Consider the following 17,847-nt stretch of genomic DNA (forward strand, 5'->3'; position numbering starts at 1 on the left):
TCTGYTCTCCAATCTGCRGGGAAGAAATGCTGCCCTTTTCCACTCAATATCTGCCATCTAACCAGATCCTGAGGGGAAGAATAAAGGATTTAATCTGCTTCTTGCTTATACCASTGTAAATCAGGAGCAAAGCTATCCACATTAGCAGCCTTCAATGAGTATAAAACAGGTGGAAGTGAGAGCAGCAACAGGTCTATAAACTCAGCCAAATTTAGGAGTCAGCGTATTACCTTCCAGTTCTGCAGAGATTACATTATGTGTATACATAAACACACACATACACACACACCATTTTTAAAACTTCTCCAGGAAATCAGACAGAAACYAAGCAGAACATATGGAAATTTAACTGGTTGCTCATAAAAAACTGCTAAAATCTGCCAGAGTCAAAAGACATGATGCAGTCTGCTACACAARCTTGTTAAAATGAAGTCAGGTAAGAAAAGCAGCATTTTTAACTAGACTACCTGATGGGTGGAGCAGCAGTTTCACTTGCCTCAGAAATGCAGTATTTCTGCATTTTTAAAGATTTACAGAGCTTGGGTTCTTTTTTTTTTTTTTTTTTTTTTTTTTTTTTTTTTTTTTTTTTTTTTCCCCCCGCAGAACCTCGGGAGCGGATTTCTGAGACTAAAATAGAAGCTCTGGTCGCCGCTGCCTCTTTTGATGCTCCTTTGCTGCCACCACGTGGAAAAGAAAAAGGGCTGCAAAAATGTGCCGAAARAGCCTGGAGCTAAGGCCAAAAGCTTCGTGTCTCTCTGTTTTCCCCCTTTCCCAGTTATCTCTGGGGATGGGGAGGTGACCGTGCTAACCAGCAGCCTCCACAGTCCTCCATTCATAGCAGCATGGAATTGTGAGGAGTCCTGAAAAAATTTCTGGCACTATTTCTTTCATTCAGTCTAATTTCAGAAGCAGGAATAGAGCCACACACTTGRATTCTGTTGAAAGTGAACATAGGAAAGGCAGCTGAAAGATTGAAATAAAGATGAAATGGCCTTTAAGCACAAACATAAACATGAGAATTTACCCACCTTCTCTGCTGTGCTGTAATCAAACTTTAGACTTAAAAAAATGCTTAAGACTTACACAGGTAAGCCAAAGTACTAAAATAAAGAAGTACAAGATACACTAAATAGAGAAAAATTACGTACTTCTAAGCTCATGGTTGACTATTTCATTTTCCAGATGCTTTTCAAAACCTAAGCTCTGTGTTCTGCATTACGTCAAAGAAACATTCAGATATTTTAGCAACATGGGGGCCACAGATGTGTTAACACACACTGCCAGCAAAGTCACTGCAGTTAACACCAGCTGAGAATCAGCTTTTGGATTTTTTKTKKTKTTTTTTTTCCTGCTGTTGGTGGRATGCTTGAGTAGAGTAAATCATTACTAAACTTTGCCAGCTGAAGTACTGACTACTGAGGTTCCTGAGGCCAGCTGGCTACCCAGGACAGGCTTTGTCTTAAATTACTTAGAACCTCAAATTCTCTTTGGAGCAGATGAGCTTATCATTATGCATTAACTGAAGGCTTGGCTCAGTTACACCTTGCTTTTTTGCTATGGGAATATAAGTGCCATGGTATCAGATAATTCTGTAAATCAGGAGTCACTATAGCTAGCATCAGCATCTGGCCTCTTTGCATTCTGAAAACCTGTGCAAGAAAATCCATGGGAAAAAGCTGGCCCTTAAATTTTCTRATAGTACAACCTCAACTAGGTGGCAAAAGACAAACAAAACAAGTTTTTTTCAAGCTTATTTTGCTCCTGTTAAAATATTTTAAGTGGGCCAAGTCTCAGTCTGGGCAGGTTGCCCCGGTTTTGGGAGAAAGGATGGATACATTTAGATATACTAACTATGCCCAGAAATTACTCATTCACCTACCAAAAGACTTCTGTGTTATTCTGTGTATAAGGAATGAGGTTGAACCCTTAGTCTTTAATGATCTGAGTGTCCTCCAAAAAAACAGGATACTTCATTCTCCACATCCCAAGAACACCTATTAAAAACAATAYGTGAAATGGATCAGACCTCACTTTACCAGCTCAAGCAAGGAGCAGCTCCATAGCTGAAAAAATTAAATGCACCTCCCTTTACAAAACAAACTCAGTATGGCAACTGTAACCTTTCTTTATGTTTTGAGTTGAGACAAAATGAAAGTTTCAGATTTTTAATACATTCAACATACTTAAACAGCGAAGAGGTATGCCCTGACACTGGAGTTACCACTTAAGAGAAATGCCACATATGACTTAATTCAAATTTAGTTAAACTAGTATGAAACTAAATCCAGTGTGATAATAAAAGATTCATTATTAACTCATTATTCAGTATTAAACATTAACTATTTAAAAATCTGAARTAAATAAAAAGCTACATTAAAACAACACTGTTAAAACTTGCAGAGTTGTACAAGATCTGTAATTTTGCAAATACACTATGTTACAGAGCCCTGTCATCATCTGAGATAAACTGGACTTTAATTTGCAAACCCATATTCCTCCTTAATTTATTTTTGGCTTCACAACTGTGCTCAGAGCTTTCCATGCATGCCAAAACCAGAACATGAGCACAGTCAGGGCCAGTACCTACCWAGGAATTTAAGACGTTCTTCCAGAGCCCTTATCTGGATAAATTTTCACTGGAGTAACTTTTCTTTTGAATCTCCTGACAATGCATTTCAATTTTTTACCTCAACAAAGCAGAGTTACAATCWTTAGAAGAACATGGTCGGAAGATTTAAGCTGACATTTCAATGTGACCTATACTTCATACACCAYGTTCTCCAACAACTGTAAGAATTACTCAGCCTTTCTGGGTTTTGGGGAATTCACTCATGGCAGAAACCAAACATGAAAAAATCCAATACAAGCTGGCAAAATTACAAACATCTGGGAACACAATGTTACCATAAGAAGCTGAGGCACTGTATGGAACAATGAATGGTAAGCCTTTCATATAATAAGAGGTAAACAAACCTTAACAAATATTGTCAAAGGAGGAAGGAAGTAGACTTTACCAGACAAGTAAAATTCACTGGAAGTAAATATTTTAGTGCTGGTTTTGTTACATAAAGATATTCATATATACATGAAGCCAAGTTTTCAGTTCTTTTGTACTGGATTTTTGCTACTGTGCCCTTWATGAAATCAAGAGTTAAACTGACTTAAAGCAAAGAGAATTAAGCTTGTGATGTTATACAGTCTCTTAACAACAGCATTTCAGTAATATGCACTTTGTCTTCTGTTACACACTGAGAGAACTTCCTGACAATCAGGAGATCTATGACATGCAGGTGGATGTGTAATGTGTACATCCACAGACAGCACCCCATGTSATTAACTACCTTGAAGAATTGCTCTCTCCATGGAAACTTCACAGGAGAAAACGTGTTTTGTCTTGTGTGTGAGTTGGGGAGCAGATCTATTAGCCCAGGGCAACAAATTAAAAAGATTGTTTATGCTATCCAACTTGTCAGTGTTTGTTACTAGGCATTTCTCCTTCTCAACTTTCAATAATGGGGACAGGAACTTTGTTAATTTAAACAATGACTCATTTGTTCCCATGGGGGCAAAAAATACTCAAGTGACAATGAAAAAAAAGCATTCTAGAAAACAGACACGACACCGCATTGATGAAAATTAATATCCATAGCAAATGACAGAATATCAAAGACTACTTTTTCTCTTGTAGAACTCAGCAGCTGCTCATTTACTTTGACAGAAGCTAAGAATTTACCCCTAGAATTATTGCTTCAAAAGAGTACAATTGCATGCACAGCTGAGTTTCACTYCTGTCTATTCTGGATCATTGCTATGCAAGATATATCACCATAAATTGGAGGTGATCCTTGGCTTGAGAATTAGCTTGTTGTTCATGTACACTTTGGATATGCTTCCTAGGTACCTCTGACTGTCTTGATGTAAAGCTGGAACAATATAGAGCTGAATTAAATCCATTTTCTATCACTCARACTTCAAATTTGTCCATGGAACGTGTCCACACTAGACTCAGAAGAAGCCTCCTGGCAATACTGAATTATCATACTGAATTGCTTCCATCCATTTGCTGGAGCTGCCAAATTGAAATGATGCATGTCAAGGCAACCCTACACTGAAAAGTAAAAGATAGCCTCTTAAATGTTCCATTTATAAAGCTTTTTATTCACAGTCAAATTTAGTATCCCCTCTGAAATATATCACTTTACAAATTGATACCTTGCCATTACAAGATTTGCACGCCATATTCACTCAGCTTAGTAGTAAAAACAAGCTTTTGCTCTTTTCCCTTTGGTACAGCTGATGAAAACTGAGCAGTTCAAGGTCTGCTTCTTAGATCACCAGCACTAGATATCCCATCGGTCTGTACTCTTCTCCTATAGGGAAGGTTAAAAGTCAGTAAAATATAAACTGTTGGTTTTGTCAGTAAAATATTACAAGTGCATATCACTGGAAAGCAGAAATCGAAGAATTAAAAAAAAAAAAACAAAAAAACACCATTAATGCCAAGATGCTAAGAGTGCTCTGCAACACAAAAGCATTCATGTGGACTTTCTGAAAGTTTTACAAGAAATATTAGTCAAAGCAGATTAGGAAAAAGAAAATTACACTGTCCCACTGCAGAATTTAAATGCATTTTTTTAACTAATGTGTATTGTGCAATGCTAAAATGACAAGTTGTATTTACTTTCTGTAACTGATGTAGCCTAGCACCCTTTTTCTTAAAATCACAGGCAAGTGATCAGTCTACCCTCTGAAACCCAAGAAAATTTTTAATCCTGGCAGACTTTTGTTTGCTTAGCTTCTGTTATTCCAGATAAATATGTTTGAGATTTTCAATAAAACTGCAATACTTTTTGAGAAAAGCTCTGTCTAGCACTGATTTTCAAGGCCAGGAAGACAGAGTGACTTCATAAAAAACAAAYTCTTAGGAATGCAGTTCTCCAGTAATAAAAATACTGAAGGAGCAGAAATGAGTATCATTGACATGCTGACTTCCTGAGTAATTTTTAAGGCTAGAAATTTAAGTCCTAGTAAACTTCCCCTTTGTTTACAGCCACAGTAAACTCTGTCAGAGAGATGTTTCCTAGGAGCAGATCTGTAGAAACTTYGCACAGCTCGGAGAATACCTAGTTTCTCATGTCCAAGGTACTCATTTTGTTGCAGTAAAAATCTCTTTATATGGCTAGGACAGTTAATGTCAAATTTCTATTTTTATGTAGCTATTTGCCACTAACATGAGTGGGATTTTAYATCCTGAGCTGCACTTTCATTTCTCTTCTAAAATATATTTTTGTGAACTTGGAAAATTCCTCATGCAACCTCATATCAAATTCTAGTCCCAGCTGCTAACTTCATGTGCTCTAACCAACCTCCCCACTTMCTTGGTGCAAAGAGTGGAAAGCAAGAAAAGTTCAAAGAACTCATTAAATGCCAGAATAATCACTTCAATGATGTAAAAACCATTTAGCATTCATAATCATGACTTCAAGCTTCTTTCTAATAGGGCTGTTAGTGAATAACAAGCACATGATGAGGATTTTTAGTTTTTGGGGAATTTGTCTGGGTTGTTTTGTGTCAGAAAAGCAAAGCTACAAATCCACACTATGCACAGCCACACTGAATGATGCAAATCTTAAAAGTTTGCAAAATTGCATTTGCTATATCTATTTAAACTGCCTATTACAAATGTCAAATACCTGCATATAATTAATTATACCAGATGGACTTTACCTCAGTAAGWCTTAGCTAATAGCCTTGCATTACTCTTGTTTAAACATTTACCAATGAAACCTGTGTACTCTACTGGACAATGAATTATGATCCTTTTCTGAAATTATCCTTTTAAAACAAAACCTGTAATTGAAGCTCAAGAGGAAAATCATGTAATGGAAAYGTCCTCCAATCCCCTTTTAATTAACAGCACTGTTCATAAGTACAAGCTACTCATTTCCTCAAGACAATGGCTCTCAAAGCAGATGTTATCTCCCAGAAAATTTCTATATTAAAGTGCTCTGTTTTTTGCTATTTCAGACCACTTCTACCCAATTGTCTTCCCCACYAGTCCAAAGAACACCTGACCTTTTATCATTTTTTTAATATTGATGGGTTTGAGATTAACATTTTGAACCTCATGCTTTGTGTATGCAGACCTCAACATTCACAAGTCCACAAGTCTATTTATAACAGTCTAATGCTGCCACCTKCAGTATCAGGTTGAAAGGGGTACAAGACAGGGTACACACACTTCCAAATAAACACTGTCCAAACCCGTTGAGAAGAACTGCTTTACACAAATGTGTTACTTTTGGTCAAGAACACACTTTGTTGAATTTTTCACCTTAATTGAACAAAAAAAMCCCTTCCAAGTCCAACAGCTCCTTCATTTAGTACAACCATGATGTTAACATGGAGATACAAAGCACGGTCATTTCAGCTTTATATGGGCCTTTGACATGCACACTCACATAAGCAAACCTGTGGACTTGAGGCAAGGTTAGGTACCCACATCTMAATAGCTCTCTTGCTAGCTGGGTTGAAGGACTTGCTATTTACTTGGAGAGTTTATCATAAACAAAAACATGTAAATTCATACCAGTCACTATAAATGTTTCTAGACATATGAGTTTAATAAACTTGTCAATGCATTGAACTTTTACTTTCAAATATGTACTTTTACATAGTAATGAGAGAAAAATCTGCATTTTAGTACCTAATTCAATTTAGTTCACACTCTGCATTGCCTGCTGCAATACAATGCCAAGGACAGTAACCATCCATTGAACATCATTCAGCTTGCAGTACTAGATCTATATGGATTCTTTTGCYCTTATCATTTAGTCTTTCACACTAAAAACATTACCCAAACACCTATATGGACTGCTACCCAAATTGCATTTTTGTGAGCTAAATCATGTATTTTTCTTTTGCAATTGTTAATTCTTTGTTAATTGTTAAATAGCTTTTGGGCACATAATTGAGCTTTGTATTGCAGTATATTGAAAACTGAACCCACCTAACCAACACACCTCCCTTCCTAAATGACTTCACATTTTGAGGAAAAATACAATTACTTGCAAGATGGAGCAGTAGTTTTTATAGCAGAGGACGCTTTCCCTAATGAAGATTTGAGAAACACCAATAGATGGCCACACCCCTACTACTTCAGAGCACATTTCTCCAAATGTCAGAACTCAGGGATGAGTACTGCAGCCATAATTCCATCAAGTTCCTGCATGTATGGTTTCCTAATAGCCATCCCCAGCTTGCTCTTTTTTTTTTTTTTTTTTGGACCCTACACACTGCCCTTGAGGGATATCTCATTTTTCCATTAATTAGACACAGGGTCTTAAGAGTGGAATCCACAGTGTTTGCTTTGTGGCCCTTGAAGCTCTACTTTCTCCAAAGCAACAGAGGTAAGGAAATATTGCACATGTTCAAGTTGAGAGGCTGAAAAGGAAACAGTGTAACATAGTGAATAAACCTTACTAAAATCTACAAATAGGGCATTTCACACAACACTCTTTCATAAATACCACAGACTGGATAACACTGTTTGAAAGTTTTTAATATTGAGGAGACTGAGGATATATAAAAAGTGTCAATAAATTATTTTTAAAAAATTGAATTTGTAGGCATTATAAACAAAACATCACTAGTATTTATTACCAGCAAGTGCATGTCAGGTCATTATCATTTGAGTAATGAAATGTCAAACGTGCATCCAATGGCACCTTCAGATACACATTCAAAGTGATCACCTCGGAGACAAGCGTTCTGGACAAAATACAATACTGTAAAATCCTCAAGTAAAAATTAATCTGTTACAAAGCACCTCTGTGAGATGTATGCAGTATGCAAAGCATTTCAAAGTCAGTTCTAGGTGTCTGCAATTTTTATGAGGGGAAACAAAGATTTAGTCCTTCTGTCTCTTTTTTCCTTTAGCAGGAGTTTTGGAAKTATGTTCATTTTCTGCGTTTGGTTCCCAGAGTGCATTTTTTACAAATCTAGCAGCAGCTCCTTTATCAAGTTTGGATGCCTTTTTCTTGTCTGTTATTTCTTTGACCTTGTTCATGTATGTTCTTATTCTCTCCTAGGGAGAAAAAAAAAAAAGGAAAAGTATATTTCAAACCATTCTCCAAAGATTGCTGCTAAAATGAATCCATGAGTAGAAGTTCTCCACATTGTACACTTCTATAACTATAATACCTAGAAGAATAGCATTACTTAAATAAATATACCAGACCCTTTGCAAACTTGAGACTTCCCTTTAGCATATTTTCCATCACAGGCACCTACCATACCATCTGCATGACACCCACTATAACAGGAACACAAAGTTCTACAGAGATGTAAACTCTGCACCTAATTTAGAGATGGGAACTGTTCTTGCAAAAAAAGTTAGAAAATGAAATACTGAACTCGGTTTGGAGTTTAACCTACATCAAGATGACAAAATAATATTTATGTATTTGACAGATTTATGAATGAATTATACTGCCTGACTACCATCCAGGAAAAAAAAAAAAGAAAAAAATACAGCGAGTACAAGCAAAAGAAAAAAAAAGCATCTTAGACAAAATCAAAGATGGTACAAGCATTAAACTTGCAACTACCCAGAAGTCTCAGGATTAAAGTAGATCCTGAAATGGTCAAGGGGGCTTATCAATAAGCTTATTTAGGGCAGCCTGWTGAATTTCCAGCCATGTCAGAATTTTCTTTTATGATCATAAACAACAAAACCAGCCTGTTTCCAGGGAAAAATTAATGCTTTCTTGACATCTTAGCCTACCGTAGTTGTCTGGTGTTTATGGGGGCTTTTTTGACAAAACCTTGACTTGGACTCAGCCCCACAGAAGTATATCCTCCCACTTTAACAATCTCATTTATGTGCCTACTAATCCTCATCTGCTCTTGCAATAAATAAATAAAACTCCTTTGAGAAGGTACTAAGCCCCTTTAAGATGGGAATGCCCCTCTGTGCCTGCTATTCTTCACTGACTAGAGAGTACACCTACAGTAACTCCACAAAATATTCAATGATTTAGTTTACAGATTTCGTGTCTACATATTTAGCCTAATATGGCCTTCAACTGTAAGGCCTTTGGGTGTTACTGTAATRCAAACAGTAACATATATATACACATTTATGTAGCACTCTACATGATAACTGAATTATAAATCTGGATTAACAGAACACATGTGGATACTGCTAAAATAAATTTTGATAGTGTAACCCACACATTTCTCACACAGCTATTGTCACCTCTTTGAATCTGTAACAAAAGTTACAAGACTTACACTACAGAACTGATTTTCAATTCTTAGTGATCATTATAAGCAACTGTCAAAAACTTGGCCACCCTTTCTGTATCAAAAACACAGCATTAATGAGGAGGGCTTTAAAGGGTCTGAAATCATGATTGACTGTAATATTTCTTTGGTGACTGAGATGGCTAATGAGAACAGATGGCAAACCTACATGTATTAACAYGGGAAAATGGAGCTGGAAAATGTCAACATGACAAAAGAAATGAATTCTGATAGCTTGAGTGTGAGTTTTATTAATACAGTTTGAATACCTGTATGTACACAAGGAGAGCAATTCTAAAAACAAAACAATTGTGACAGAAGTCTTTTTTAATTCCCTTTCCACATGAATAAGAACATCACAATGCCTTTGGAARGAAGGAATGTGCATTCATTCAACCTTGATACTTGCAAAAGGAAAAGAGATCTGAATAACAATCTAAGCKATGAAAATTCAGTCTTTCTTCAGAGTTAAAATGGCAGTTGTGAAGTAAAATACCAACATAAAATATCCACAGCAAAAGAGATAAAATTTTTTAGTATCACTAAATTAACATGATACTCAGACACTACATAATATAGAAGGAACAAGAAACTGAAAGCTCATGAAATATTAACTGGTGCATTTTTTAATATTATACAGTCTAGACTACTGAAAAACTCACAAACTTAAAAATAGAAGTATTCTTGTTATTCAAGCTAGCTTTCCACATTTTTAGTCCTATCTTTCCTTCCCCTAGTTATGCAAGGACTACATTTAGGCTAACTATTTTACAATTGCTGAGATTTAATATTTTCATTTATTCAGGAATTAAAATGGGTAGTGAGAAGTTTTGATTTGTTTTTTCTTCAGGCTAAATGATTTGGTTTTTTAAGTCAGCAGAATTTTCAAGATAGCCAGCCTTCTATACTGTAGTCATGCATCTAAATGGAATATAAAGACAAAACTAAAGATTTATTACAGGTCGTAAATATGTCACTAATGCAGAATTACTGGACAATACACATACAACTGGTGCCAAAAAAGCTTTTAGCTTTGTTGCTGAACTAGATTCTTTACTGCTGAGAAAATGAATTGATGGAGGGCTTGGAAGGGGGAGGGGGACTCTTTCCCGTCTTCACTAGTAAATCAACCTCACTGTACTTTTAGAGTCATACAAAAGTAAGAAAAGACAGCCTCAGAGATTAACATGATTCCAAGYATTTATAAGAAAAGAATGCCATACTGGAAGTTATAAATTATTATCAGGAATGTAACATTTTTCCATTTAACAGATACAAGTGAAAAGCTGCTCTGTACAGAATCCAATTCTCAACCAAAGGTAGRAAAAAAGAAAAGATTATATCATTCATCATCATTTTCTAACTTCAGCAGACTCCACAACTTTACTTTAAACAGTACTGTTCGAAGCAAAAAAATTACTTTCTTAATTTAGAGAGCCCAGCAGGGCATATAAATAGTTATGTAACACCATGTAGCACATGCATGCTATTACAGCAACGTATCAATTTTAAATGTAGATATAAACATTTTTTAACTTCTATTTGGGCTAACCATCCTGAGCAAGTAGGATGCATGCAGTGTGAGCAACTCACCAGTTCTTGTTTCACTGGATGTTCCTTTGGATTGATTCCCTGGGTAGCCAAGTAYACTACAAGAAAAAAAMCACAATTYTTTTGAAACTGAAGGCTGCCATGAYGGACCCTATCACRCAGTCACATAGGAAAACTGTGGTTTCCACACAAAATCATTAACAAGAAYTGTTAACTGTGTCATTAAGTACCTGACAAATTATCATCAAATATTACAGTTAACAAACCCCCAAACAACTAACAAGGTTGAAGTTCCTGTCCTTTCAAGGATAGATAACAGTTTCCAGAAAGAAACCAGAACAACCTCGTTTCATGGAACAAAATTAGCTTTTCTAAATTTAGATTTTTGATTCGGAGTTTCAATGTCATTTACTCTATGGGTAGCAATCATGTGGGCCCTCAGGGCAATTACAAATTTTTAATTCTTTGACTATGAAATATGATTATTTAATGTTTGCAGCTGCCTAGGTGTTCAAATGGCAATCATAAACACTACGTTTTCATTCTACCACATACTTACCCCAGAACAATGAATTTAATGTGTACACTGAAACCAAATCCAACTTKGCTTGCTCAAGAGGATCTAACTAGAGAGAAAAAAAAAAACATTTGAGCATTTGAACATTTTTAAGGTATGCATGATTGTAACAACGTGCACATTTTTTAACTGTGAATATATTAATTAAAAAAATACACACTGCAGGAGCATGTTTTTGCACTACAAGTTCATTGAGGCTATGTTTATGCCTTATTTCCATGTCATCACAGAACCATTCATTCCCCCCTCTCTGAGTATTCATGTAATTCCCAGTTTAAGGTTAAATGCCACAGTCCCACACAGCCAAAAGCACAAAAATCCCTTATCACGTGGCTCTTGGACTACAGTTCCTATAGTCCAACATAAGTCCCTGTTTTTACACTGGAAACTTAATTCAAAGTAGTTGTTGCTATCAATAAATTTTTAAAGAAATTTTAAGTTGCTGAAACTCAAATGTGAATTTACAATCAATGAATGTTAACACTACACAAGACACACTGTGTTCAATGCATACTGGAATACTTAGGGATGTAAAGCAAAGGAAGAATGAAGATAATGGGGTTTGAAGAGGTTTGTTTTTTTTTCCCTTGACTGTCAAAGTCAATTTACTATTTTAGTCCTAMAGGATTTCCAGAAACTCTGATAACATCATTGTACAGCTCACTACTTCTAACATGGACACTGTCAAAATATCTGTGTTGTCAAGACTGTTTTCTTCATAATTTATTTGTGTAAGAAATCCTCACAGGATAAAGAAGCTCCCTCATGTGCTGGCTTTTTCTTGCCCTACAGAAAGAAATTACATCTTAGGCTTTAAATGTTACAAAACAGATGTTTATATGAAATTCTCAAGCACTACCTCACTCTGATAAAAAGCCATGTTTTGCAGACTTATGYTTCTAGCACAGCTAGAGGAGACAGCTGACGTTCTGCAAGTCTAGACTTCTGGATTCAGATCAATTCTCACTGCTGCCAGTTCACCTTCACATCTTGCTGGGTAGACCAGTTTGTTGTAAAGAAGTCTCAGTCAATAATGCGAATGATCTCTCCATTATGGAAGACCATGTTAAGGAAGGTCAGGAATAAGCTAGAATGTTCTCAACCTAAATGACTTACTCATAAGAACATCACTTAGCAGCTTGGAAGTGCATGTGTTTCGTTGTTTAGCTTGTAAGACCATCTGGATATCATAGAAATGTAAGAATTCCAAACAGTACMTGTCAAGGGTAGGAAGCACCATATTTATTGTTTATCAGTGCAATGGCTGGCCTAACAAACTCTTCTGTTTCAATTCAGGCTCTCAAGTATTTTTGTATTAATAAAGAAAAGGTTTTCCAAAGGAAGGTAATTTACCTTTTGCAAAAGCTCACTCCTAGAAACTGACATCATTGTCTTCAGCATCTCATCTACAGAACCAAGAGACTTTTCAAATGCTGCGAGATATTCATGAATTTCAGTGGGGTATTCTTCCATATTATTATCATCTTCTGACATTTCCATCTGGAAAGTGGAAACAGAACTAATAATCCTTTTCATTAAGTACCTACAGAGTCAAAACTATAATTTACAACAAAAAGCATTAGCATTCATTCATTAAACATTATAAGAAATGCCTACGTGTGAAGAGTTCTAGCAGGTAATGTCAGCAATGACAGTTAAAGGTCCTGTAATTTCAGGGGTATCTCCTAACTCCTGTGCAAAATGGCATGAAGGAGCATTACAATTTACATTACTTTAATAACTATTCAWGCAACAGTCCCAAAACAGTATTTACCGTTTATGATCTGTGAYAGAAAGAAATTCTTTGCATGTTTAAAAGAAGTGCTCTACAAATCACACTATATAAAGAGCTACACCAAGCAGCAGGCAGGACAGCTGGGAAAAAAACAAACCAAACAAACAAAAACCAACTAAATAACAACAAAACAAAACACATGAAACTTTAAAAACAAACAAACAAAAAACAAAATTAAAGGAAGAAAACCAAAAAAAGTAAAGCTACCACCAAAGAACACAAACCAAACCAAGGGGGATATGGCTTCCATCTCTTAGGAACCTTCAGCACCAGTTATGTCAGGGTCAGTTCATTTAGAAGTAGGTCCAAAAAATYCTTCTGAACCCTGTATCCAGTTTTCTTAAGTCCCTATGGGGTATTATAATCCCAATATAAATCTACCTGTAACAAAGCTGAGCTGATTTTGGGTTTTCAGAATACTCTGGCAATCTTCTCAACAAATCAACACACAGAAACTGCGAAATAAGATGTGAAAAATCCCAATGCACCCCTTTTTTGATCCCAGTATTTATACTACCATGGTATGGCTACTGCCAAGCCATCTGGCTGCTGGTTTATAATCTATTTATTTAATTCCTTTCAAATCATAAATCATTATCTTGGAGAGTTAATGTTACTTAGGAGATTTGTTATTTTGTACAACTTCTACTGAGCAACAACTTTTCGAATGTTCTAAGGAAAGAAGAGAAGAAATATGGAATTTCCCTGCCTATTTGGTGAGCTGCATTAAGAACAGTGGGAGCACCTGGATCACTGCAGATTTTTCTTCTCAGGATCAGTGCAATAATCCCACTCCCCAGCTGCTGAGTACAGAGGGAGGGAACAGAAMTTAGAGAGACTGCACTTTATCTATGAACACCAGGCCACATGGTCAGTGCAAACAGCAAACAGCTGTCACATCACTGAAGTYTGGTTCAGATAACAATTTGATCTTTCCCTGCTCCTGGGAACAGCACGGCATGTGTGAAAGAGGTTTCTTTTTACTTATATTGTTTCTTGGAGGTCAAAAAGGAAGAAGATTRCAAGGAAAAACAGCGTGGAGCTACTCAAGCTTGTCTGCAACTCCGGTTTTAACCTCATCCGTGTGATTCCAGGAATATGATCACCCAGTTAACAAGCCCAGTTCCACTGTTATTGTTTCCATAGTTAAGAATTATAATCCTACTCAGCTGCATGACTGCTCATCCTGGGCAGAGCTGGCTCTCACACTGAGTACATTATCACCATGCCAACCATGCTGAAGGTCCCCTCCCTACTCCAGGTAACCCACACACCACACACAGAACGATTACTTCAGTCAGCTGCAGCAGACCAGGCAAGAAAGCTCAGYTGGATCCACCAGACGCTGCCCACAGAAAGGCAAAATACCAATACAATTATTTCTGACATGTACAGTTTGTGTTTTGTTCTATCCTTGTGACCACCTGCTTTACAATCTCCCATGCTAGATTGATTAAAAGGGTTCAGAAACAGTGTTTGTTGTTAACTTTTAGTCATATATTACAGCATCAAAAACCCCTCAAAGCTACAAAAGAAACTAGATTTTCCCAGTAGTGTCTAACAGTTAAGTTTAGTTAGAAGGCATCTGTCAATACACATTCCCTACACTCACACATACAGGGAGGGAGGTAATCCACTCCAACAATCACCTACAGAGCTTACCATCATTGTAGWACTTAACCTATTATGGTCCTGATTTGATGGACAGGCACGAACATAGTGATAAATTCCAATTTTCTCTCCCTTAATCAGTGTATCAAGCACCAGCAAGAATTAAAATAAAGAACTAACAAAAGCCTGTAGCAAGTGTGTGTTACCAAAATTAACTGGAGCTGTTTTACAGCTGTTGCAAGGATGAACAGTCACATATTTGATATTCTTTTCAGTATACCAAGCTAGACTTAAGGAATAAGAATAGGAATATTGAATGAAAAGATAATAGATATACTTAGAAAAGTAATTTTTTTCCAAAATATATGTTGCTATGATTGGTCTTTTATGAACCAGAAAGAATKATGTTTGTCCTCATAATACGGAGTATTTACTCAACATTGTCAATTAGCAAGAAAAAGCTAAAACATGCACCAGACTTCAATGGAAAAGGCTGCCCTTCAGCCCATACACGGAACTCTTCACTGGTAAATCTGCTGCTTCTGCTTGGGGAGCAGGAAGAAATTATTAAACTTGTATTTTCTATTCACTTCAACAGGAGCTAGCAAGTTCCTACTCCTGCTGTGTAGGGACCTCTCTCTTTTCATTATACTGTTGTTTCAGCATTACTAATCTCCAAGCAGGATACGTCTCAGTGTTGGCACATGCCAACAATAAGGCAGCAGTCAATGGCCTAAARTAATTTTGATAACATTAACAAGAGCAAACTACATTAGAAAACGTGTACACTGGAAACTCCCCAAAATTGTTTCAGCCAAAATCAACATACAGGTTGTTTCTGCCAAATCAAGACATAATCACACCTGCAGAAAGACAAATTCAAGGATAGGAGGAACTCCATGACTCTCTAAACATACCCAAAAGTTATACTGCCCTCACTAGTTCTGTTTCAGTTATTGAACCCAAACAAAACTTTCCTCAAAGTTTTTCAAGTGTTTCTTTTTGTATTTTGAACAAGCAAAAACCTAAGTCAGTTATGGAAACAATGTTTGAGTCTGAGTTCTCACTTTCAAAATTTTGGGAAAAAACCAGAAAAGGACTTTAGGTTGCAAAAGTAAACCATTTACATGAGAACATTTATGCATTGCATTAAGGTCTGTTTGAAAAATGTTTATGAGTTTCCACAGGTGGAAAAATCATGAATATTCTGAAATTTCTGAAAAATTCTGAATAAATTCTCATTTATTCAGAAAGATGACTACATTTGTGTAATCTTCTACTCAGCAAACAAGGAACGCTTCGTTTTCTTTCCAGTCAACACATCAACAGACTATAAACCAGAGCAAGTAATACACACAAACTGCAAAAAGGGAAGGGAGGGAAATACCAGACATTATTAATGAAACACAGAAAAGACACAAATATGAAAAGGAGAAAGAGAAAATGTGTCATCTTCTGCAGACTGTATAAAAACAATGAAACAGGTGACAATCAAAAGCAGTTTGCTGTAGTGTTAACATGGCTRTTGATCTAAGATACAACCAAGTTAAATGTCGTAATAAGGTATTTTAAATAAAAACAAAGAAAATACATATGGTTATGCACAACACTACTAGCAAAATTATCTATATTTATCTTCCAGGAGAACAGAGACAAGAACGACAGGCCCCTTTTAAGAAAAGCATACCCAGGAAAAAGAGAAACTGAAGTCAGTTTGCAGGTGGCTTTTTTGAATAATCTTTTAATGTATCTGGTGCTTCAACACAAGCCTTAGAAAGTAACTCCCAGCTGGCTTAAAAAGCAAAACTAAACTTCCCTTCCTGCTCACCCCCACCCCAGCAAATAAAGATATAARCTTTAATTAGGCCACAACCTCTATGAGAGATTTTGCTGAAGATTCATTGTGAAAGGAGTGGAAGCTACATGCATCTGTCAACAAGGTAATAGGAAACCACTAAAGACAGAAATATAAAATGCTCAGTGTTAGCATCATGCACGTGGTTTTCATCTGGAATTAAAACCCTAAATTCAGGATAAAAATGATGTATTTAAAGTATTTTGTAATGTGCAAACAGAAGACATAAAGTTATTTAGTATTCTGCTAAATACTGCAATTCACACTTCATGACAATTCTTACATACTACTTAAGCACTGAAAGGCCTTATTTTTATACTTACCTCAGATCTTTTATTTTTTCAGATTATTTACCTAACAAAATCCTAATTTACCTAMTTAGATTAGTTAATYACATTATTTCTTTTTTTTAATGGATATTTACAGATTGCATAGAGAAAAAAATAAACTAGAGAAAATGAAAATTAACCCTACTTTGCTACTACTTTCAAGCCTGCTTGGGGCAGCTGGAGAGCAAATCTAGTACAATTAGAGCATTCTTTCAATGCCAACTCACAATCCTGTTTGCAAGAAAGATTGCCATTGCAAAAGCAAAAAAGCCTACCATGAAATATCAAGTATACACCAGCAGGCTCATCCTGATCCTCTTAAAAATATCCCAACTCAAGCCATGGTAGTTAAGCAGGGCATAATGTGTACTATATTACAAATGGGAGTAAGCCACAATATTCAAAGCCAAGCTCCAGACACCATAAAAGCCTGCACAGAGCCATTCTACAAAACTACTCATAGCTACCAGTCTCTCGCTGATGCCACTGAGATAAAGTAGTTTGAGTTTCAAAGGATTTACAAAGTTTATTCTCATCTGTCTTAAAAGGAGATGAAAATTTAAGGGGAGGGAATAATATTATAGGCTCATTTACACTTCAGCCAATGGGATATCACATGAGAAAACAGTTATCTCAGCYTGGATTACACAACCCACATTCACCACAGCCCCATCCATATCCACTGATGTAAATCTTCAACTCCATGTGTACGATGCATTAAACACTTCTACTCTCTGTTCATCAGCTGTCCCAGACGCCACATCTTTGATGACACAATGCTTTCCTCTTCTGAACAAATCCAACATATTCTGACTCTTGCTCA

The 17,847-nt window shown here is 36.3% G+C and overlaps 1 protein-coding gene across 2 annotated transcripts in view; it reads right to left on the bottom strand.

Moving 5' to 3' along the window:
* Positions 1-4,475: 4,475 nt before the first annotated feature.
* C1D (C1D nuclear receptor corepressor) overlaps positions 4,476-17,847 on the bottom strand; it is a 15,260-nt gene continuing 1,888 nt past the window's right edge. The window contains exons 2-5 of one of the 2 annotated variants that reach the window (XM_057383190.1): positions 12,788-12,934; positions 11,417-11,483; positions 10,900-10,955; positions 4,476-8,086 (exon numbers count right to left, since the gene is read on the bottom strand). In XM_057383190.1, coding sequence (XP_057239173.1) covers positions 7,910-8,086; positions 10,900-10,955; positions 11,417-11,483; positions 12,788-12,934 — 447 coding nt within the window. In that variant the 3' untranslated portion in view covers positions 4,476-7,909. Of the gene's footprint in view, positions 8,087-10,899; positions 10,956-11,416; positions 11,484-12,787; positions 12,954-17,847 lie in introns of both variants that reach the window. The other variant, XM_057383191.1, reaches the window with a different exon arrangement.

This window comes from Malurus melanocephalus, unplaced genomic scaffold, assembly GCF_030028575.1.
Source record: "Malurus melanocephalus ecotype Western Australia unplaced genomic scaffold, MMel_1.1 scaffold_615, whole genome shotgun sequence".
NCBI classification, from domain to species: domain Eukaryota; kingdom Metazoa; phylum Chordata; class Aves; order Passeriformes; family Maluridae; genus Malurus; species Malurus melanocephalus.